Source organism: Colletotrichum fioriniae, assembly GCF_027942845.1.
Source record: "Colletotrichum fioriniae strain IMI 355084 chromosome Unknown scaffold_20, whole genome shotgun sequence".
In the NCBI taxonomy this organism is placed as follows: domain Eukaryota; kingdom Fungi; phylum Ascomycota; class Sordariomycetes; order Glomerellales; family Glomerellaceae; genus Colletotrichum; species Colletotrichum fioriniae.
The window spans coordinates 78,970-101,083 of NW_027076856.1; the positions used below are offsets into that span (position 1 = coordinate 78,970).

General features: G+C 51.2%; 7 protein-coding genes across 7 annotated transcripts; 5 read left to right on the forward strand and 2 right to left on the reverse strand.

Annotated features, from left to right (window-relative positions):
• Positions 1–2,494: 2,494 nt before the first annotated feature.
• On the forward strand, positions 2,495–3,326 carry N0V96_011959 (uncharacterized protein; the record flags this gene model as incomplete). Its single annotated transcript, XM_053197074.2, has 3 exons — positions 2,495–2,740; positions 2,800–2,961; positions 3,015–3,326. 3 exons carry the CDS (start codon positions 2,495–2,497, stop codon positions 3,324–3,326), a joined length of 720 nt encoding a protein of 239 aa, XP_053045381.2.
• Positions 3,327–4,618: 1,292 nt separating this feature from the next.
• N0V96_011960 (uncharacterized protein) lies at positions 4,619–6,058 on the forward strand (the record flags this gene model as incomplete). The annotated part of the gene is made up of 1 exon (XM_053197075.2): positions 4,619–6,058. One exon carries the CDS (start codon positions 4,619–4,621, stop codon positions 6,056–6,058), a length of 1,440 nt encoding a protein of 479 aa, XP_053045382.2.
• Positions 6,059–11,597: 5,539 nt separating this feature from the next.
• Positions 11,598–13,052, forward strand: N0V96_011961 (uncharacterized protein; the record flags this gene model as incomplete). The annotated part of the gene is made up of 2 exons (XM_053197076.2): positions 11,598–11,609; positions 11,670–13,052. The coding sequence occupies 2 exons, from the start codon at positions 11,598–11,600 to the stop codon at positions 13,050–13,052; spliced, it is 1,395 nt and encodes a 464-aa protein (XP_053045383.2).
• Positions 13,053–16,582: 3,530 nt separating this feature from the next.
• Positions 16,583–18,091, forward strand: N0V96_011962 (uncharacterized protein; the record flags this gene model as incomplete). Its single annotated transcript, XM_065759455.1, has 2 exons — positions 16,583–16,587; positions 16,624–18,091. 2 exons carry the CDS (start codon positions 16,583–16,585, stop codon positions 18,089–18,091), a joined length of 1,473 nt encoding a protein of 490 aa, XP_065611909.1.
• Positions 18,092–18,872: 781 nt separating this feature from the next.
• Positions 18,873–19,202, forward strand: N0V96_011963 (uncharacterized protein; the record flags this gene model as incomplete). The annotated part of the gene is made up of 1 exon (XM_053197078.2): positions 18,873–19,202. One exon carries the CDS (start codon positions 18,873–18,875, stop codon positions 19,200–19,202), a length of 330 nt encoding a protein of 109 aa, XP_053045385.2.
• Positions 19,203–19,601: 399 nt separating this feature from the next.
• On the reverse strand, positions 19,602–20,403 carry N0V96_011964 (uncharacterized protein; the record flags this gene model as incomplete). Its single annotated transcript, XM_065759456.1, has 2 exons — positions 19,602–19,788; positions 19,835–20,403. 2 exons carry the CDS (start codon positions 20,401–20,403, stop codon positions 19,602–19,604), a joined length of 756 nt encoding a protein of 251 aa, XP_065611910.1.
• Positions 20,404–20,993: 590 nt separating this feature from the next.
• Positions 20,994–22,016, reverse strand: N0V96_011965 (uncharacterized protein; the record flags this gene model as incomplete). The annotated part of the gene is made up of 4 exons (XM_053197079.2): positions 20,994–21,196; positions 21,278–21,630; positions 21,705–21,822; positions 21,881–22,016. 4 exons carry the CDS (start codon positions 22,014–22,016, stop codon positions 20,994–20,996), a joined length of 810 nt encoding a protein of 269 aa, XP_053045386.2.
• Between the last annotated feature and the right edge of the window lie 98 nt (positions 22,017–22,114).

A 22,114-nucleotide genomic window follows, 5' to 3' on the forward strand; every position in this document is an offset into this window, starting at 1 on the left:
AGCGGGAGGCAACATCCAGCACCACGGAGATGGAAGGTGCTCCGTCTTTGAGAACTATTGATCTTCGTTTTGCACTTTCATCCTCTTGAGACTGTCTCAGAGATTGAACGAGCAGTGTGATCTTCCTTCTCTAGGCACAGGAATCGGATACCTAGAGGGGAAGGGAGTGAGATCCTCAACCAATTCTCGGAAATGACACCACGGTATGAACACCGGAACATGAACCATTGCATAAACAGAGAATTAGTCGATTTTGTGCATACATAGTTGGGGCTGGAACACATGGCCACGCCAGCATTCATTGGTGTCAGAGAAGCCGGAGAGACGCGCTGCACGCGCGCCAAGAGCGCATGGTTAAGGCCGTGAGGTTTAGTCCAACGCAGTTTCTCGGTGGCTTGAAGTAGACCATGAGCAATGGAGGTAGCAAAGAGGCGTCGAAATAACCACATGCCCCACATCAAGAGAGTGAGAGATGAGAACTTCCGGCGCCCTATCACATAGCTAATGTCTCTAGCCAGAGTGCTTCTGTAGTGACTTCTTTTGATTTGAATTATCCCAAGTAAGTGCACCTGAGCCTAGACAAAACAATACGGACTTTGAATTGAAAACGTTATTTTGCAACTCGAACTTGTCGATTGAAGATGAACGCCAACTCGAAAACCATCCACAGATCGGGCCGCATTTTGGCACTACGATCGGAATGCAATCTCTGGGGCGGTTGAGTCATCTAGTTCAGTTGCCTAGCACGCCCATGACATGGAGTTTCCTCTCCGCAATGTACGGCCGCAAACGTTGTCTCGGACAGTGCCATTGACGGAATCTCCCTTAGGTAATTGCCCAGGACTCGTTGTCCCGCTACGGAACAAGCTCAGTCCGATGATCGAAGCCGGCTCGACCACCCCGCTGTCGATGAATGCGGCCCGCTGGGAACTATCCGCTGACATATTTCCCGTGAGACTAGTCTGCTCGCCAAGCCCCAGCTAGGCTTAATCTAGCTCTTGTCACCATTGCCTAATAGTCAACTCTCATAACGTCTAAGTTGGCTTGAGCTTGATGAAAGGGTTGCTCCCGTTGAATGTGGGGTTAGAGGCTGTTTTGAACTGCATTGATTCGTGGATCCTGAATGGTCTTAGACAACCACCATCGTCCACGGGAAACTCCAGTAGACCCTGAGACATCTTAGACCCAACCACATCCACTCCCGCCACATGCGGTAACAAGTTGAAAGAGGAGTCAACAAACTGTCCGTTCCCAGCTCCTTGCAAGGGAACTGAGGTCTCTTGGGGAGAAAACTGGAAATGGGGCTCTCCGGGAATGACTGCAGAGGAGACGCCTCACCCGCTCAGCATTCTTGTGAGGAAGATTCCGTACGACGTGTGTGTCTTACTGGGCTTTCAGACTCCTTTGACTCTCTCCAGCTGGTGCCCGGTCGGGAGTGTCTCGCCGCCCAGAGGCGTTTCCAAAGAGATTCTGTGTAGGTTTTTCTTTGGCTATGCGGGAGCGTTGCCGTGTCGTCATATCTCACCCATGCACACTACAATCACTGAGAGCCTTGCCCCGTTACACAGAACATCGGACAGTGAAAACCTCTCATCTTAATACAGGAATGATTTACAAGATGACGGGGCAGATCATCACCTCATCTCAGACAGGCACAAACATCAGACCTGGCCCCAGGTGCATCTCGAGAAGATGATGGAAGGCTCCGTTACCATGGTAAGAGTTCAAAGATGTATGCCGAATCCACCATCTCGATGCCGCGCGGTAGTTCAACCCGGGAAAGCCAAGATGCCTCGACGTTCTTGGGGTCTAGCTTGGCGCCTTGGCGGCGCCTGACATCAAATTGAGACACGCGGTAATTATTTCGAAGACTTTGCCTGCTGACTGAAGCTTTTGGAGGAGATGGACGAGGATAGTGGGATGCCGAGGAACGCGGCCCCTTCTAGATCAGCCCAGGCCTCCGACGTCAAGATCGGGAACCATCCCTTAGCGTGCCTCCACCAGTTCGTCCATCTGCCTCGAGCCTTACGGGCCGGCTCTTGTTGTCTCGTCATTTCTCTGCAGACGGAAAAGAGGCAACCCTTTGCAGTTGATGCTCGGGTATGATATCTTGTCGGCCCACAAAGACGAAGAGCGTTGTGCAACTCGAAATGGCCAGAGCTTTGGATGGAGCTCCTAGTTTGCGGAAGAAGCCATGCCCAGTAAGCCACTCTACGCTTACCCACCGCCTCTGGTAGAATGGTGCTCGTTTTCAGACATTTTGAGAACTTCTCGGCATCGAATCTCCAAAACGCTGATATTGTGGGTATCGTGGGCTCGAAGACAGCATCTCAACTTTCTATAAGAGGCGTCAACGACTCCCGTCTTGTCACAATTCTTTTCTCCTTCATCAGCTCACACAGCATCTCAACACTCAAACACAACTATCTGAACACTTCTCTTCACCACTACCATCTTGATAACACATCTTATCCACTTCATACCAACCGCCAACATGCAGTCCAAGATTTTCACCGCCGCGCTCGCCGCCTTCTCTTTCGCTTCAGTTCAGGGAGCCGTTCTTCCTCGCGCCACCATCACTCCTGGCACCATTGTTACTCCTGGTGTCTCTTTCAACCCTGCCGAGCTCGGAGCCAACGAGTTGGCCTTCCGCACTCTTCAGGTCCTCACCGGCCAGATTGCCCAGACCACCGCTCTCGCCAACAGCCTTGCCCTTCAGGCCACCGGTACTGCGACAGCTGTAAGTCACTCAATGCTCAAAGTTGACAAGACATACATGGAACTGACCTCGATATCTAGGCTGCTGATCAGGTCCAAGCCGTCGTTGCTCAGCTGAACTCCAACGCCGCTGCCATCGCTGCCAACGTCGCCAGCATTGTTGCTGCTGCACCCACCGCGATCCCTCCTGCTCCTAGCCCTACTGCTCCTGCCACTCCCGATGTTGGTGGCCAAGCTGAAGCTGTAAGATGAACCATCCACTTCCACATCTTTCATCACTAACACAACTATCATAGCTCGTCCGCCAAGCTCAGGCCCTCGCCAGAGCTCTGACTGCTCAGATCGCCGCTCTCCAGGCCCAGGTCACCGCCAACGCTGGAACCGTCGCCGGAGTTGCCCAGAACGCGATCCTCATCCCTGCTTTGGTTCAGGCCCAGGCCGCGGCAGCTACCACACTCGCCACCATCGGAACTGCCAGTAACCTTGCTCTCACTACTGCTGCCACTCTGACCGCCAACGCCCAGGCCATCGTCGACCGCGTCCGCAACGCTCAGGTCAAGCTCAACCCCGTCCTCGTCATCGGCGCCACCCCCGATGTCCAGTTCTAAAGAGCTCAATAACTCTTTATAATACTCTATTGCCCGGTCTTTCGATGATAACTCATAATGATCGGTCAAAAGCTTGAGCAAGACTCGCAGAACTTTCAACAATCGCAGCCGAGTATGGAATCTGGAGGATGATAATATGACAAAAGGAGGAATTGAACTTACCATTATTATGGGATAATAACGATCGCAAAGTCTTTAAACAAGACCTACTACGCTCCTTGACGGATTGCTTCTGAATAATTGGTAATATTTTATCTAGCGGTAGGACTATCTTTAATATGCAATAATCAAGATGGTATTCAAAACTTCTTTATTTACAATGCTATAGTGAAAATCGGGTTGTCTCGATCAAGACTGCGATTCCTCTCTTAACACTGACATTTTTTGTGGGCATCTCTTGAGTCGAGTCTGTTAGTCCTCACACGTATCAGCTAACGACGTCACTAAAGTACTAGGTATGCCATGCGTTCTGCACTTCCGGCGAGACCATTCATTCACGCAAGAAGAAGGACCCTAGCAAACCTAGCAGTTGTCAAGACGTTCCCTTATTTTAAGGAACGGTGTCGTGAATAAGGTGATATGCTTGAAAGCGTAAAAATGGCGTGTTTCGTGTAAACAAATTGCCTGCCGGCGCAAGGCCCGAAATGGTCGTAAGTGGACCCCCCGAAGCACCGGAAATTCAGGGGCGGAGCGGGGCAAGCTCCGTTTTAACCGCTTTTGTTCGGATGGCACAATGTGACATGCATGAGCAGGTCCATTTGGCCTGTTTCTGTCCTGCTCGTGAGTGGAAAGCTTTCTTTCGCCGTCAGGTGAAGACCATGAGGCCACAGGACGGCCCATGTTCAACTCTTTTGCACCCGCGCGCCAGCACTATCCCTGATGCGACCGGTGGGATCCCCAGAACACATCGGGAGATCCTCTCCTGGCCCTACTGTTCTGAACCCCTTTCATCTTTCGGCCAAAGGAAGCGAGTCCTTCTAGCCAATACGCTGATTCTCCGTCGCAGGGGAAGGAGGCTCCCGGATCGTCGGCTACTATGGTTCAAGCCTCCAGCATTAGGTAGATTGGGGCGGGATGGAAGCGAGGAGGGGCGTAAGGAAAGGATCAAGAGAACGAACATTGATAAACGACGCAATTCCCACCAATATGTGCAATGGCCTAGCTTTGATCTCTCTTTCGTCGTCTCTTGCCATTCATTTTCATTCTTTTCTTGTTACCTTGACGTAACATTCCACGTTCTTTTCACCAGTTTCTCTCTCTACAAGTCTCTCATTTCCAATATCCTCGCCAACATGCGTTTCTCAACTATCACAGCAGCCGGCCTGCTCGCCTCCGGCGTCAGCGCCAACTTGCACGAGCTCGCCGTTGCGGCCGGCAAGAAATACTTTGGTACGGCCACGGATAACTCTGAGCTGACCGACACGGCCTACGTCGAGATCCTTAAGGACGCAAAGATGTTCGGCCAGATTACCCCTGGTAACGGCCAGAAGTGGCAGTTCACCGAGAAGAGCCAGGGAGTCTTCAGCTACACCTCTGGTGACGAGATCGCCGACTTCACAAAGACCAACAGCAAGCTTCTCCGCTGCCACACCCTCGTCTGGCATTCTCAGCTCCCTACCTGGGTGTCTTCTGGCACCTGGACCAAGGAGCAGCTGACTTCCATCATCGATACTCACATCTCCAATGTCGCTGGCCACTACAAGGGTCAGTGCTACGCGTGGGACGTCGTGAACGAAGCCCTCAACGAGGACGGCACCTACCGCGACAGTGTCTTCTACAAGGTTCTCGGAACCGATTTCATCCCCATCGCCTTCAAGGCCGCGGCTGCCGCCGATGCGGACGCCAAGCTTTACTACAACGACTACAACATTGAGCTGGCCGGTAACAAGCAGAAGGAGGTCCTCAACATTATCAAGAACATCAAGGACTCTGGTGCCCGCATCGACGGTCTCGGCCTCCAGGCCCATCTCATCGTCGGTAGCGCCGGTTCCCGCTCTGCTCTGAGTGCCGTCCTCCAGTCCTACGTCGACGCCGGTGTCACCGAGGTCGCCTACACCGAGCTCGACATCCGCCACAAGGCCATCCCCGCCGATACTGCCGCCCAGGAACAGCAAGCCACCGACTATGTCAGCGTTGTTGGCGCCTGCTTGGACATTGCCGAGTGTGTTGGTGTCACCATCTGGGACTACACCGACAAGTACTCTTGGATTCCCTCCGTCTTCCCCGGCACCGGCGAGGCCCTCCCCTGGGACAAGGACCTCAAGCCTAAGCCCGCCTACACCAGTATCTCCAGCCTCCTCGCCGCCGCTGGCAAGGGCGGTGCTGCTCCCGCCACCTCTGCTCCTGCAGTTGCCACCAGCGCCGCTGCCGCTGTCACCACTTCCGCTGCCGCCGCTGCCCCTACCTCCGAGTCTGCTGCCGCCGAGCCCTCCGTCCCTGCTTCTGAGCCTTCCGCCCCCGAGAGCTCTGCTCCTGCTGCGCCGGTCACCACTCCCAAGGCTAGCGCCCCTGCTGCGACTCCCGCGCCTGCTACTACCCTCAGCACTGTCGTGAAGAGCAAGTGCGGTGGTGGTGCTACTGCTGAGGCCGCTTCCAGCGCCCCTGCGGCTGCTGCCACTGGCGGTGCCGCTCGCTGGGCTCAGTGCGGTGGCAATGGGTTCACCGGCTCTACTACCTGCCAGTCTGGCCTCACCTGCCAGAAGCAGAACGACTACTACAGCCAGTGCGTCTAGGCGAGGGTCTTTATGCCGCCATGGAGGAGGAAGGAGGAGACATGAAGGGGATTGCTCCGGATAGCATCCCATTGAGACGGTAGAGGATTCGTGTACATATTTTTGAAGCCAATAGGTACATATACTTCACATGTGCTGATCCGATACTTCGTGATGTGCGATCCATTTGGTCCGAGAGGTTGAAGTCCACGCCTAGAAATGGTAGGCTCTCGCTAAAGTAAACTTTACGTATGCGGGGATTGGAAAACAAAACCTCATACTGACCTCGTTGGGAATGTTGTGCCTTATGCGGACCGTTGGTCAAAAAACAATGACACAGAGGTGCTTACCGGATGACTCACTTCAAGAATCTGATACTATCCGTAGAGCTCTAGCCGAATGTGTCATCTTCAAGTAGAAGACTGAAATAAACATAGTATTTAATTGAAGTCTATATGAAAAAGTCTTTCATGCAAGAAATTACCATCTACCTCCCTCAGCCATCTAGGATCAGTCGAGATTCTTTTCACCGCCCCGCCCGGCAGCCCTTCGTGCTCGATTGCTACTTACTTGGGTACCATTCATACTAAGCATACTTCAATCCCGCATGAAAGCACCAGCCACACTGCCACTTTTGCTATCAGACATCTAGTAAATTCGACCGTCTGTTTGAGCACATAATGTATCAGATTCCCTGATAAGTTCTAGCTATGGCGCCAACTATCCATCCTCCAGAACCCAAGAACGAACCGGGACAACCTGAAGTAACGATAGATCACCTCGAAGCGGCAAAATTCAAAGAAGAACAAAGTCCCTCGACAGACCCGCCAGTCCGGACTTTTCCTTTCGGAGAGCTTTCTTACGACCTTCAGTTCGAAGTGCTCCGCTCATGCGACTACCCTACCGCAACTCTACTAACATCCACAAACCAGCATTTTTATAAGGCACTTCGTCCAAAGATAGAGTATGCGGTCCCGGCATCCGAGCGACTGGAAGCAATACAAAAAGTTGACCGAGATAATCGAAATGAATTTTGGGCTTGCTACAAATGCCTGAAAGTCTTTCCGAGGTCCAATTTCGGGGATAGCCACACAAATACGAAGAAATGCAGACAGCAGCGGGCACACACGCAAACGTTCCGAAAGTCGCGCCGCTGTTGGACTTGCGCCATCGAGAACAACTACTACGGGGACCTACAACCTGTGAAAAAGGACGGAGTCTCGTATTTCCCTTGCCATGGCTGCGGGCTTCTTGGCACAGAGTTTAATAGGTGTCGGGGCGATCGCGTAGCAGGCTTTGTCGTCAATAGACAGTGTCACAAGGATAAGGAATTCTCGCCCCTAGAACGTCTCTCCGGAGGGGTTCTCCGACAACTCATGAGCCACTTAGATTATCTCGACACCATCCACCTACGTATGGCTAGTTGCTCGATGATGCATCAAGTCAAGCTTGACTGGGTAGCTGTTCACAAGCGCTTTGCCTTTGTCTTCACGAGGGAAGCACCTCTGGTTGAGTTGGTATACAGGGAGATATTCGAAAGTTTGGCTGAAAGTCCCGGCCAGGAGTCGAGAGAGATGCTTGAAAAGAACTACCCGTACCCTTGCTACAGCTGCTTCAAGGTCAAACCTGCCGCCAAATTCCTTGGCAAGACTCTACAGTTTATAGAGGAAGAGCCACATCGCTTCTGGCAGCGCCGGTGTCGCCATTGTTGCACGCTTGCGGCTGGCGAGCCCGAGATATTGGATGAGTGGTACAGGCGTCACCTGTGCTCCGACTGTGGGTTGGTGAGAGTCGAGGGAGAAGCTTGCCTCGGATGCTTGGAGACCTTGAAAGCTCGCTAAACCGTATATCTGATAACCAACATGATGGGCTAGAGTTCGACTGTCAACTACTAAGTAATAGTAATATCAGAAACTAAAATGGTTTGATTGTCAGAGAAAACCGGACTTTCAAGCAATCCACGTGACTCAATGTCTACTTTATTTAACACAGTCCCTGAGAAAACACATCGCGTCTGGACTAGACGTGAAATGTTGCAGAATTCAATGCCAACCCAACCTTCACTTCGACTTATATCGTTCCACCAGTCATCGCCCCGCCTATGCCTGGGGCAGATTTGGCGAGTGCATCGGGCTCCCGTAACTCTCATGCCGGTGCCCATGTCCGTGTTGGTGACTAGGAGCCGGTGAGTCCCGCCCCTGCTGATGATGTTGTTGGTCATATGGCGAAGGCGACCCCATCTCGCTCCTCGCCACAGCTGCTGACGCATCCAGTTCCGAGTATCGATGAATGTTGCTTTGGTGATACTCTGAGCCCGGCGACATGGTTGGTGGCGGTGATGTGCTGTACGGAGGCTTGTACCCTGTTGGTGGTGAGGTTGCTGCATATGAACTCGTTGCGCCGGTGTATTGCGGTTCCATCGGTTGACTCGGGGCTTCCGCCTTTTCGGCCAATTCTTGCTTTAGTTTCTTGTTTTGATTCCAAAGCCAAAAGGTTGATACCAGGCCGGCCAAGAGGCAAACACCGGTGACGACAGCAAGACCAATGGTGGCGCCTTTGAATGCGGATCCATTATCTGTAGTTCCATCGGTGCTCGTCGTGTTCGCTGTGCATACAGCCTCCTGAGTTGCGATTGTGAACGCTTCACTGGTACCACAGCACGTGGTGTTTGATTGACCACAGCAGTACTTAGCTGTGCCATCGTTACATGCGGTCATGAAGCTGATATTACTCGGGTTTCCGCCGGTCTGAGACACAAGGTAAGCCGTGGTTCTTTGGTTCTTATGGCATTAGACAACGCCGGTAGTTCAGAACATACCTGAATATCAGTGCAGACATGGTTGCAAGCCTTGCTCTTCCACGTCTTGTCGGTGCAGAATCCGCGTTGTGGCTGTTGTTGACGGTTGATACAGAGACCGGAAGAGGAGCAGATATCTCGTTGTTCCGGAGGGCCATCGAGGGCACAGCAACTCGAGAAGACTCCAGCCTGGTTGATACCAAGTTTGTTGCACGGAACGTACGTTTCGTTATCCGCGAGGGTGCCGTCCGGTGCGTAACACGACGCTTCTTGTGACAAGACACCGAGAGAGTAGAAAGAGAGGCTCAAGACCACTCCCAGCACTGAAGCCAACATTGCGATAACGTTAGTGGACAGAACTTGAGTCGCTCAATATCGAGTCGCAAGCGACATTGGTCGGGTGTCGTGGAATGAGAAGAAAGTCGGAAGAAGCAGAACCGAAACCCCCAGGGGAAGGGAAAAGAAAAGGCTCCCGCAGATTGAGGGGGACTTCTCAGCTCTATGAAGACAGGCCCTACCCGCGTGTAACATAACAGATGCATTCGCTGTGCAACCTTTTCCTTCTCATCTCAAGCCTCCCCGGTGTCTGACTGGCAGAATCCAGGACAAAGGGAGGGGGGCTCAGTCTCACGCGCATACGATATGCCCTGCACTGTGATGCTCAACACCAACATGCAGCCAACGCAGCCCCCAAGCTATCTGAAATAGGCAGGCCAGCCGAGAATGTTCAGCAATCGAACCCAGTCCAATCTGCGCCAGTCAGACGAACTGTTGGAAGCAGAATGCAGGATCCCGGTCAAATTGGATGCCTGGCCCACTCAACGTGCAGAGCTGACCGGCCGGAGACCACACCAACAGACGGACAAAGTGCAGAACTTTTACGATGATGCGGTCGGCTGTGGCCGAGGAGGGGGTAAGCAGCTTACTATGTGGTGCGGGAGAGGGCGGGATGACACGCTCTACTTGCATTTTCGGGTCGACCCCTCTCCGGGCAACCGAACGATGTAGGGAAATGGCCCGCGCAAGTTTTTGGTATTCGAATTACCTTCATTGAGTAAATTCAACGATCAAATTCGTTGATTGTTGGTTCTAGCTTTGTTCGGTGAGGATGTACAGTCGCAGATTAAAGCAAACAATAGGATCGCAATCCCAGCGTCGAATCATGAGGCGATGCGGACGAGATTGCTCTAGCGCTGATTGTTGAAGGGATCAGGCTCGCCCCAAAGCCACAGGGCTTGGCAGGCCACACGAGTTCTTCTACTATGCATGGCAAAGTTTGCCTGGACAGCTTGTCGGTCAGCTTACACATCTGACAGGAGATCAACCCTCCTGCAGGACGTTAGTCCTCATTCTTCTCTCACCTGGAGCCAAATAAGACCCACCTACCAGAGCTGGGGAGATCTCATACAAATAGCACTTCAATTTTTCAAGTTACAGCAAGCTACGCAGGGCAAGTTAAAATGACGGATGGTAATCAAGGTAATATTGACTTTGCTATCTACTTACTTAAGTACAGGTAAGGACGTGTTCTGACCAGGGGTTTCCCAGCTCCCAGGCAATCCATCGTTTGGATCGATTCCTAGCAACTGATTAGGACCCCCGACAATGCCAGTGAGAGCACGTTCCACAGAGGCCGGAATCTTGCCTCCACAGCTAAGCGCAGACATGTTTTTATCGGCTCAAGATTTCACGAGTTCTGTCGTACCTTGAGTTCCTGAAACTAGATGAAGCTGATGATGTCGACGAGGATTCAGATACAGGTAAAATGTCATTAGAGGCAAGTGTACACGTACTAGAGCATGCTTGCCTGGCTTAAGTGGCCCTGCAGCCACAACAAATGCTCTGGCGCTTTGAGTATGACATGAAGACTCAAACTTTGAAGTAAAGCCTAAGTTGTGGTATCTGAAACCTATCTATGTACGTATGCCAGCATCCCGTGCCCGCGCACGTCTTCCCTAGGACTTACAGAAGCGGATTCTTGAGTCAAAACCATATATCTTAGGTCAGTTTAGTGATTTCCATCAAGGTAAGAAACATGTAGTATGAAATTTGAGGAAATTCCATGGTGCCTTGTGAATAGAAACTAGGCTCATAAAATGAGCGTGACTAAGACGTTTCTTTTGATGTCTCTACTGCCCGGCTCGGAGCCCCAGAGTCAAGATTAGAACTGTAGATGTACTCATTCGTTGCAGCAATTGATACGTCTCAACTGTCTTGCCTGCAATCTGCATTAGGATTAAGCTTGCGATCTGCTTTGGTTCATACCAACATCAAACATTATAGTTTGAACATGGGCAAGCCTCTGTCGAGAACATCGACTTCAAGCTTAGCTATTAGTAGAAGGCACTAGAGAGATCGGCGCTGATATTTGCATTTTCACAAGTCAACATGCAGTATTTTTAAGGAGATCAACCATAAATACCGACACGAGCATTCGACCCTCTGCATCAGGTACCTACTGACCGACGTGGTGCCTGCGCTGGTCCAAAGGACGAGAGTTAAATGATGGAGCGCCGGGTGTATGCATCCGCTCGGCCCCTCCCCCGCATTTTGAGCTTGAAAACCGTTCTAACCCCGGCATAGCCGTGAACCGATCGGCTATGTGATGACGACACTCTTCATAAGTACATGTAGGTAGTCTCGTATTTACGCGTTTAGATGGTTGGAGGTTGAGTTGAGTCTGTCGCAATAACATCTCACCCGGCTACAAACAGAATCAACGCAAACCGCATGTTTCTTGCTCAACACGCACTACAATATACCATGGCAAAAAATGTAAGTACCTATGCGCGTATGGCCTGTTGCTTCATGCCACACAAGGGTAACACTGCATAGGGTCACTGCTTCCCAGGCGCAGAAGATGCGACAGAGAGATTTTGCGACTTCATAGTCCGGACTCAGTTCGATGATATCCCAGGCCAAGCCCTCGCGAAACTCTTCGATCTGGTCATTGATCATATTGGAGTTGGGGCCGGCGGAGGTGCCCATTCGGAGTCGAGTGAGCACATCATTAAGGGCGTCGAGGCTTTCGCTATGGGCTCGATTGGGAAGAGTAAAGTCTACGGCAAAGAAAAGACTTATCCCATCCAAATAGCAGCTTTGCTGAACGGGGCATTTGCGCATTCTTTCGATTATGACGATACGCTTGCTATCGGAATCATTCACACTGGCGCGAGTGTCATCCCCGCTGCCTTGGCGCAGGCCTCGGCCTCAAATGCCACTGGTACTCTACTGCTCACAGCACTCTCCGTTGGGTACGAGGTCGCTTCGCGTCTCGGTCGTGCCTTGTCAAATGGCGGATACCCTCGGGGCTTCCACAACACCAGCACAGCCGGTATCTTCGGAGCGGTTGCTGCCATCAGCAAGATCAAGGGCCTGACGTCTGAACAAGTTTACAATGCGTTTGGCCTAGCGGGCTCGAAAGCCGCTGGTTCGATGCAGTTTCTCGACAATGGGTCTTGGAATAAGCGATTGCATCCTGGCTTCGCCGCCCATGATGCCTTCCTCTGTGTTGCTCTCGCGGAGGCTGGCGTGACTGGGGCTTCCCACATTATTGAGGGCAAGTGGGGCTTCTTACAAGCTCACTCTGCGAATGTCAACGCTATCGGGTTGACCAAAAGCCTCGGAACGGAATGGTTATACCCAGCGACAGCAATGAAGCCGTTTCCCGCATGTCGGTTCACTCATACCGCCATTGAAATCACAGCAAGACTTGCCGCAAAGTCCGACTCACAGAAGCTGCCGGATAGGATATGTGTAGGGTTGACTCGGGCTGGGTATGGTATCGTTGGCGAGCCTAGCCCCAACAAGAAGCACCCCCAAACCATTGTTGATGCTCAGTTCAGCATTTACTATCAAGTCGCTGTTGCGTGGCTATTCGGTAGCGACATCGGCTGGGGTGCATACGATGCGGACAAGATGGAGAGCAAGCAAGTTGCACAGCTATGCGATAGGATAGAGGTCGAAATCAACGACAAACTCGAGAAGGAATTCGAGGTCCGAATGGCGTTTGCAGGCATCGGTGGCATAGGCGATATCGAAGAAGCGATGGTGTATCCCCTTGGCGAGGACGAGCATCCCTTTTCGCACGAGCGAGTTGAGAAGAAATTCAGAGGCTTAACCGCGTCTATCTACGATAGCGATCGTGCGGGAAGGATACTACAAGCTGTGCAGGGGCTTCCAAAGGGACAGTCCAGCGACTTAATCGAGTTATTGTGAGTGGTTCGTCGTGATGCGATATTATTTTCGAGCGGAATTGGCTGTTTTTTTCTCCCCGGGCAATTGAATACGGAAGCAGCTGGTGGCGGAATAAGATGGACAATTCTCAAACAACCCATGAGGTGGTGCTTCCTATTTCAGCAACTTGGTGTGCTAGAGTTGAGAAATGCCTCCAACTCAGTCCAGGCACGAGCACGGAAGCCCTCTTCCGGGCTGAAGGGGGAATCTCTCCGAAATCATGGAAGTAATCGAGACCAATACCCAGCCGGCCGAGGAGTGGCTGCTTCCCGGGATGTCCGGGTGAAGTTACTGTTTGCGGTTTCTCTCTGGTGGTCTAGAACCGGAAATAAACTCACGCAAGCGGCAGGCCCGCTGAGAGGATCGCGCTTCGGTCTGCTCAATGTTGCCAAGGGTCCATGGGCGCAGGCAAAAGGGCTGAACGAACCCGGCTGCAAATGGCCACAAGAGTCTTGCAGGAAGTGGAAACGCGAATGCGGGATGTAATTGTCTGCGATTGAAGTGAGTAAATAGAAGTAAATATACTGAGGTTAAGCCCAAGTTGACTGGCAGCCTGACGGTGTAGATTAGTGTATCTCACTTGGTCTTCATCTGGCCCCTTCACACTGGGTAATGGTGCAGAGTACTGATAGCAGAGTCAACCACAGCTTCAGATATTTGTGAAAAGTAGTTGTGAGTCTCATCATCAGGCTTGCATGAGTGATATTGCACAATTGCGACCTCAAATAAGAAGATACTTCGCCGAAGTCTGAGAGGGTGAGTTGAAAGGAGGATATTAAACAGCCCCCGATATGTCCTACAGAGAGAATGATCGGTCGGGGCATTGAGTCGAAAGACTCCACTCCGGCGAACTCAAGCCCTCAAAGTTCAAACAGTAAGGCAACATCACCAGGGTATCATTCCCGAGTCAGACTCCTCGTACGCCTTGTGTCTTGGATATACTGGCCTGTGAACTTCATTCATATATCGGACTCTGAAGGTCGTGTTCGTGTTCCTCGTGGCCATGCCAACTTGGGCTGGAATCCGGGGGATCGATGAGACAGAACCATGGGTAAGCCCCTTGCTCAGGCCCGAGCGTACATTTCTGATGGTATGCGAGCACCATTCGAAGCTCCCATCTCTCAAATGGCCTTGGTGGGAAATCCACCGCCATACATGCAAAGCTCGCCACGATGAATTGATTCAGCCCTCGTGCCGCCAATTCCAACGGCTGTCACGCTGCGGGAGAGCCCGATCCGTCCGTGCTCTGACTTTTCGGCCGGGCGGGAGTGCGGGGGATGATACTCTTCGCTGCTACTTCATCTCGCTTCCGGGTCTGACACTCAGGGGCACCCCTTCTTCTCCAATTGCCAGACAGCGGGTGAGGCCACGAGTGATGTAGCACTGCAACCCTTGAAGGGATCGACTCCCTTGGAACCATAAAACTGTCGTGGTAGCGTTTGGTCTACCGGCTGAACTCCTTTTTTCGGGTGATGTGCGGAAGGCAAGGGGCGGGAAGGCCACTTGACCGGTTCTTTTATAGCCAGCCATGCACCGCCGTTCAGATGCGAACCAGGTCCCTGTCCGGGGATCTCCTCGATCTTTGGAACCATTTTATACCACCTTGCCCCTTGGCAGCCGGGGCGATATCGAAGAGGTCTTCATGCGGTGGTGGTTCTCAACACCGCGTCATGATTGAGCACATCTCGCGGTTATGGACGATACGCCGTGGGACGAACTCCCACACGACGACTATGGCCCGGGGTTGCTCGCCACAGTGTGGACTCTCATTGGTATCGCTGGCGCATTCATCGGCTTACGGGTGTACTGCAAATTCTCGCGTGGAAGAGGACTGTGGTTAGACGACCATGTGCTGGTTGCATCCTGGGTAAGACTACCTTGACTACAGTTGTAGACGAAGTTGCTAGTACCTAACAACAAGCAGTGCGCTCTGCTAGCTTTAGGATCATTCATCTCTATCGACGTATCGTACGACTTTGGCAAGCATAACTGGGATATCACACCAGGAAACTGGTCATGGCTACTGCTCTACGCCAATCTCTCCGGGTCGTTTTCAATCATCGCGGCAGCGTGGAGCAAGACTTCCTTTGCGCTGACTCTGCTTCGAATCACACGAGAATCATCCGAACGATGGATGAAGCTGCTCGTATGGTTCATCATCATCTCGATCAACACATTCCTGGGCGTCAATGTACTTTTCACATGGATACAATGTTGGCCAGTCGAGAAAACTTGGAGAACAGCCTCAACACCTGGTACCTGCTGGCCGAAGAGTATCATGATGAATTACAATGTCTTCACCGCATCGTACTCTGGAGGGATGGATATCGTACTGGCCATCTTGCCTTGGAAGATTATATGGGGACTAACGATGACCAAAAAAGAGAAATTTGGTGTTTTGATTGCTATGAGTATGGGCGTATTGTGAGTCTGCTTGAGTCATCCCCTTGGGAGGTTGGAAATCCATATGGCTGACGAATACTTCCGCCAGCGCCGGTGCTGTGTCTTTTATCAAGATCCGAACTATTGCTGCGATTGGAGCTTTCGACATCATCGATACTGTTGAGTTGGTAATCTGGGGTGCAGCAGAAAGTGTTGTAACCATCATCGCTGCAACCATACCAATATTACGAGCATTGGTACGGGATCACAAAGCACCACCGGCTCGATTCGCTAGCGACGAAGAGTCAATGATGCGTCGTCTAGGAGCAGCTTCTATTGCAACAGCTACCGTAGCGAGTCCAGGTGTGAGGAGATCGAGATCGGATCTCGAGTTAGCAGAGTGGAAGGACCCATTGACGGAGACCCAGACAGGTCAATACAGCCATGTTCCGAGGTCCTGGAAAGTAGGAGATGTGAAGTTTGACCCCAAGAGAGGAGACGCTAAGATACCACCTGACGCTTTCAAGCGAGGACATGATGAGACGGAGTATAGTGGCTCTGTGGAGTTATCCAGGAGATTAAAGTAGTCTCGAGCATTTGATGTACAACGGTTCCTGCTATCATTCGCACAATAATTGTACAAAGTTCCTTCCGATACCTTGTTAACATTGCAGTTGTCAATCCTGCTCCAGGAGGCTTGAAAGAGTGACTTGAGTGCACAGCATTCCATTGGAAAGATCTTTTTTGGTCTTAATTCGCCAAAAGAACACGCTCAAGCCCATGTCTAGTACTTGGAGGTGATCGTCATAGTGGATTAGCATAATAGCAATTGCCTCCAAAGTTCCCCTAGGGTATCATAGCCGCCAGGCAGCAGAATTACAGATGAGCGCTAAAATCCTCCTGCACGCTCCTAAGGAACTTAAGTTGGACTTTGGGAATCCAAAAATGTCACTTAAATGTGCGATTTGCCCTGTCGTAGCAAGACGAGGTTTTTTTCTTTACTGGGTGCGACTTCAAAAGTTCAAAAAGCCTCTGTACGTCCAAGAAGGCTTTCTTTGGTCCAGAAGCATAGTACCGCTACCCCTCAATAACGCCACCATCTCAACGTCTGACACGCAGACTCGCCGAAAATGAAGTTAGCATTCTACACCACAGCCATTCTCTTCTCAAGTGGCTCATACGCCGCAACCATGAGGCGAGCGATCCCAGACTTTACCACTTCAGAAGCCGGCAACCCTTTCGTGGACGGGTGGTACGCCGATCCCGACACATGCGTCTACAAGGGCCAGTATTGGGTATTCCCGACCTCATCCTACGCCTATGACGAGCAGACCTATCTCGATGCTTTCTCTTCGACCGACTTGGTACACTGGACCAAGCATGCGAACATCCTTACCAAAGCCCAAGTATCTTGGGCAAACAGAGCCATGTGGGCGCCTGCCCATATTGAACGCAACGGAAAATACTACCTGTACTTCGCAGCCAATGATATCCAAGAGGGAGAAACGCAGGTTGGTGGTATTGGTGTTGCTGTTGCAGACCAGCCCGAGGGCCCTTACAAAGATGCGATCGGGAAGCCGCTCATTGGCGAGTACCATAATGGGGCACAGCCCATTGATCAAGATGTCTTCATCGACGACGATGGTCAGGCGTACATCTACTATGGTGGCCACGCGCATGCCAATGTTGCAAAGCTGAAAAGCGATATGGTCAGTATCGGTACCTTTTCAGATGGCACTCAGTTCAAAGAAATCACACCCGAGAACTATGTGGAGGGTTCTCTGATGTTCAAGCGCAATGGGAAGTACTACCTCATGTGGTCTGAAGGAGGCTGGACGGGCCCAGATTACTCAGTCTCATACGCCATTTCGGATTCGCCCATTGGCCCTTTCAACCGAGCATCCAAGATCCTTCAGCAGGATACCGCTGTAGCAACGGGTTCTGGCCACAACGGGGTCATTAATGTCCCTGGAACCGACATCTGGTACATCTTCTATCACCGCCGGCCACTGGGCGACAGTGATGGCAATCATCGTCAACTCGCCTATGATAGGATGGACTTCAATGAGGATGGGACAATCAAGCCAGTCACGATGCTCGTCAAGGACAACTTTGATGACGGGAACCTGATTGGGTGGAAGACCTCTTTTGAAGGGTCCTTCTCAGTCAATGACGGGAAGCTTAAGGCGGAAAAGACCACAAGTGGGAAGGCCCTTCAGAACACAGGATTCGAGGACCTGATATTTGATATCGACATCGCCCTCGTCGACCCAGATGTTGGGTCAAATGCTCAAGATTCTGGTGATGCGGGAGTTCTTTTCGGTGTTACGAGCGCTTCCGCAGGAATCGATAGCTTGACTGGATTCTACGCTGCAATTGACGCATCGGGCGAGGTCATTCTGGGTCAAATGGACCAGAGTTGGACTCAACTAGCATCTGTCCAGACACCGATCCAGGCTGGAACGAATTACCATCTAAGGGTGACTGTGGTCAACAAGGAGGTTAAAGTCTTTGTTGATGATATGAGTGCGCCTAAGTTGACGCACATCGTGTCGAAGAGTACAAAGGGAACCACAGGAGTGCGAGTGTTCCGGACCGGGGCTCTCTATGATAACCTTTCTGTTGCACATCCGCAGTAAATAGGATACCAATCAAGTGCGGGCGGATCGATCGTCAACATAATGAATCCACATGTGTACTTAGATCTTTACGCTGGGTCATCAACGGATCATTAGTTTTCTGTGGGTTATATGTATATTGAGTAAATGAAGTGAAGTCACTCACTGAAAGACCGACTTTAAATCTTGATATGACATTTCTCTTAGTGTGTACGAATGCTGCTCTTGATATATTGCCACATCAGACCGCCTACCGAACTCGAATAAAACCTAGACCAAGCAGTCGCGTGGTCAGCTGGAACCGATACCGATAATAAACTCGATCAACTATCACTGATTACTATCATAGTCCGACTGAACAAGAAGCGGGGTTTTGCAGAACAAGCTTCCCCGCTCAGAACTCCGTGTGTCCGAGGCATGCCGAGGCACGGGAGATCGAGTCAACATTCAAGAGACGGAGCACGGAGCGCCCGAATCCGCTCCACCTGGCACGCTGTCATCAAGGGCCACCATTCGCACCGGAATCCACGGAGTGGAAACCTAGAAGACTGCGACAGAAGGGAGAATTGGTAAGCCGTGTCTCCGCCCCAATGGAAATTCGTAGTTTTGTCTTACGTCAGTGAGGGGACGACGGGCGGAGGTATTTATCCCTTTCGCGTCCCGGCGGTCTAGACTTGATTCACGACGATTAAATCAATTCAAAATACCTATCACCAGACTTAGCTCAATTCACTCATCAGCCACCATTTCGAACGCATATTCCTCCAGACAACCGGACTACAAACAAAAAAAACCCACCAAAATGCCTGCCACCGTCTCTGTCCTTTACCCCAACGAGGCCGATGCCAAGTACAACATCGATTATTACGTCGAGAGCCACATGCCCATGGCCGCAGCCACATGGAAGTCGGCCGGCGTTCAGTCCTGGAAGGTCACCAAGTACTCGGCGTCTCCCGATGGAAAGCAGCCTAAGTACGCCTTCGCCGGTATTCTCACCTTTGACAGCGTTGAGAGCATTCACAAGGCGCTCGCTTCACCCGACACGGCCAAGGTCATGCAGGACGTCCCCAACTACAGCAACAAGGAGCCCGTCTTCTTGATCGGCGAGGATGCGAAGGAGGCTACCCTTTAAGTGGATATTTATGGCATGGCATCATCGACCGGAAGGAGCGACTTCATTTAAGAGCCCTGAACGAAGAAATGAAATGAAGACTACCCCAGTTCAGATTGGAGCTCTATTGAAATAGCAGCAGTAATGGAAAATCTTATGACATATAACACGGGTGTTCACAAAGGACAAAAAGAGAGAGTCACTGATTTGTCTCAAATCAAGCGACTAGAGTTAAGATTCATTTATTGTGAAATGAAAGTGCTAAGGCCTCGACGAGGACGATGATCCTCAGCTTCCGTTAACTTCAGGTCTGAGGCAGCAGACAGTGCCGTGCTGTTGCAAGGGAGTTGCCTGAAGACCAAAGCCTCAACCTAAGTAACATGAACCAAGTGCAACTGCGAGTTGTGAGCATGGGCTAGATTACAAACCGGCACCCCCGTCGACACTCCAAGCGGCTCCATTGACAAAGGTGCTCTTGTCGCTGAGCATGAAAACGGTCACATCGGCAACTTCTTGGGCCATTCCCACAAGTGTTGGGGCAGGGAAGTCCTTGGGCACTCTAGCCAAATTGGCCTGGTGCATCGGCGTGTCAATAGCACCGCTGCCTCTTCATCAACATCATTCAATCAAAGGGAAGAGTGCGAATAACTTACGGTAACACACAATTGACCCTAGCCTTATCGCCGACTTCTTTAGCGGCACTGCGAACCATACCCAGGGACGCATGCTTGGAAGCGGCAAACACCGCACCCTTCAGGAAGCCTTGGAGAGAGAACATGCGTCCGACATGAACAAAACTTCCGCCGTGAGATAGGAAGTCGGGCATCAGAGCTTCAGCGAGTACATGAAATGCCCCCTTGATGTTAAGATTGGTGATGAAGTTGAATTCGGCGTCACTGGTTTCCCAGATCGACTGGGTGCCCAATTCATGGCCACCACAACCGGCAAAGTTGGCGACGCCATCAACCTTGCCGAAATGCGACTTTGTGTCTATTAGGAAGCCACGGATCGATGAGCGGTCTGTGACATCTGAGGCTCTAGAGAACACTCTGCCTTGTTGCTCTGCGTCAAGTCCTTTGACTGCATTCTCAAGAGCCGCGCTGTTGACGTCAGACATCCCAACCTTGGCACCTTCATTGAGCAGAGTCTTTGCTGTAGCTAAGCCCATTCCAGATGCAGAGCCAATCACAATGATAACTTTGTTGCTGAAGGCGAGAGACATTTTGGCAATGTGAAATATCGGGTTTCTGATGTGACTTGAAGGAGCCTAGAGACGAGGGAGGTAAGGAGTAGCAAAAAGAACTAAACAGTCCATAAATAAATGAGTAAGGGATGAAGTGAACTCGATGGGCAGGCGAGACTTTCTACAGATAGTTGAGACCTTCTCTAGTTCACATCATTATTTGATATTTCTCACTGGATATCACGATATCTACCAAACTCGAGAACATGAACTGCTCCACTGTCAGCCACCTTCCGCCGCCAATGCACGCTAATGCAGCCCGCTGACAATCAGACCTTACGTATCACGACACTGGTTCAACCTGTTCCATGACCACAATGGTGTTGCTGGGCGATTACGAATGTCCACTCAAAATGGATATATGTTGCTCTGAACTTTTCGCAGAATACGGTTCCGTCTTCCACGTCTCGTTACCACTCGGAGTATTAACAGTGCAACTCTCAATTGAATCATTGAACAATACCACGGCGATGATTCCCGCCCTTTCTCTAGCTGTTCAAGACCCCTAAACATACAGGTATCTTCCGATAGCTGGATGCAAGCAAATTTACTCGAGTGAACTGTTTTCCTCATAACCATGTCTCAAAGAAGCGAACCGCTTGTAGGAACGCATCTTCTTTCGCAGCCTTTTGCACGGGATTGTTGAGATCAGGATGTGTAGCAAAGCCGTGCGGTGTTCCGCCATAAAGTGCCATCGTAAACGGTTGACCAGTAGTTCCCATGGCTGTTTCAATTTCCACCCTTCTTTTTGTCAACATGCCAGTATCCCCCTCTGTGCGGCGTAGAGGTTAGTTTTGTAAGGTACACCGAAGTCATAAGGAGGGAAATGTAGAATCCCTGGACTTGGACTTACCAGCCACGGCCAAACTTGCAGGTCCTTTAATAGCCTTGATTTCGTCGTCACCGAGTGCGCTTGGATGTGCAGCAAACCCAACCTGCACTCCCTTTTTGTCGGGAAGACCAAGTGCTCGGAAGACATATCGCCCACCGAAACAATACCCGGTCGAGGCAATGTGACGGACGCCCATCTGCTCTCGCATGTACGTGATGGCTTTCTCGACTTTGGGGTCTGTGATGCTAGGTCCATGCGACTTAAAAAACTCGCTTGCGTTGAACCCTGACGTGGAGCCTTCGGTCCTTGGCTTGCCGTCCATCAAGTCCGGGGCAACAGTGATATAACCGGCGCGGGCAAAGCTGTCGGCGAGACTTTGAGAGGGTTAGCTATTACTCGAAGTACGAAGCTAGACTGAAGAAGAATTATTGATCCTCGGTTTACTCACAGCATGTTCTCCGTCGACTGGATTCCAAAAACGTCAGGTAGCATGAGAACTCCAAATTGTCGCATTGGATCTGGACCTTTCTCGCTCTTATTTTGCGGCATCGAGACGTAAAGGTCAACTGTTTTTGTTAGTATATGACACTTGAGCGCAAGATCGGCGATATAATAGTCACTTACGGCCATTAAAAGGCACGACTTTCCCAACCGGGGTGCCGGAGAATGCCAAGATGGACAAGTCAGCGACGTACGAGCTCTTACTTTCCGCCAGGGACATCAACCCCAGGAATGCAGAGACAGCGCCGAGATATCGCATCGTGGCAAGTTTCTTGGCATAAATTACTGTTATAAAAAAGGCAAACACGCTAGAGTGCGTCCTGGGGAAGGTCGAGCGTTTTAACATGTCCAAACAAG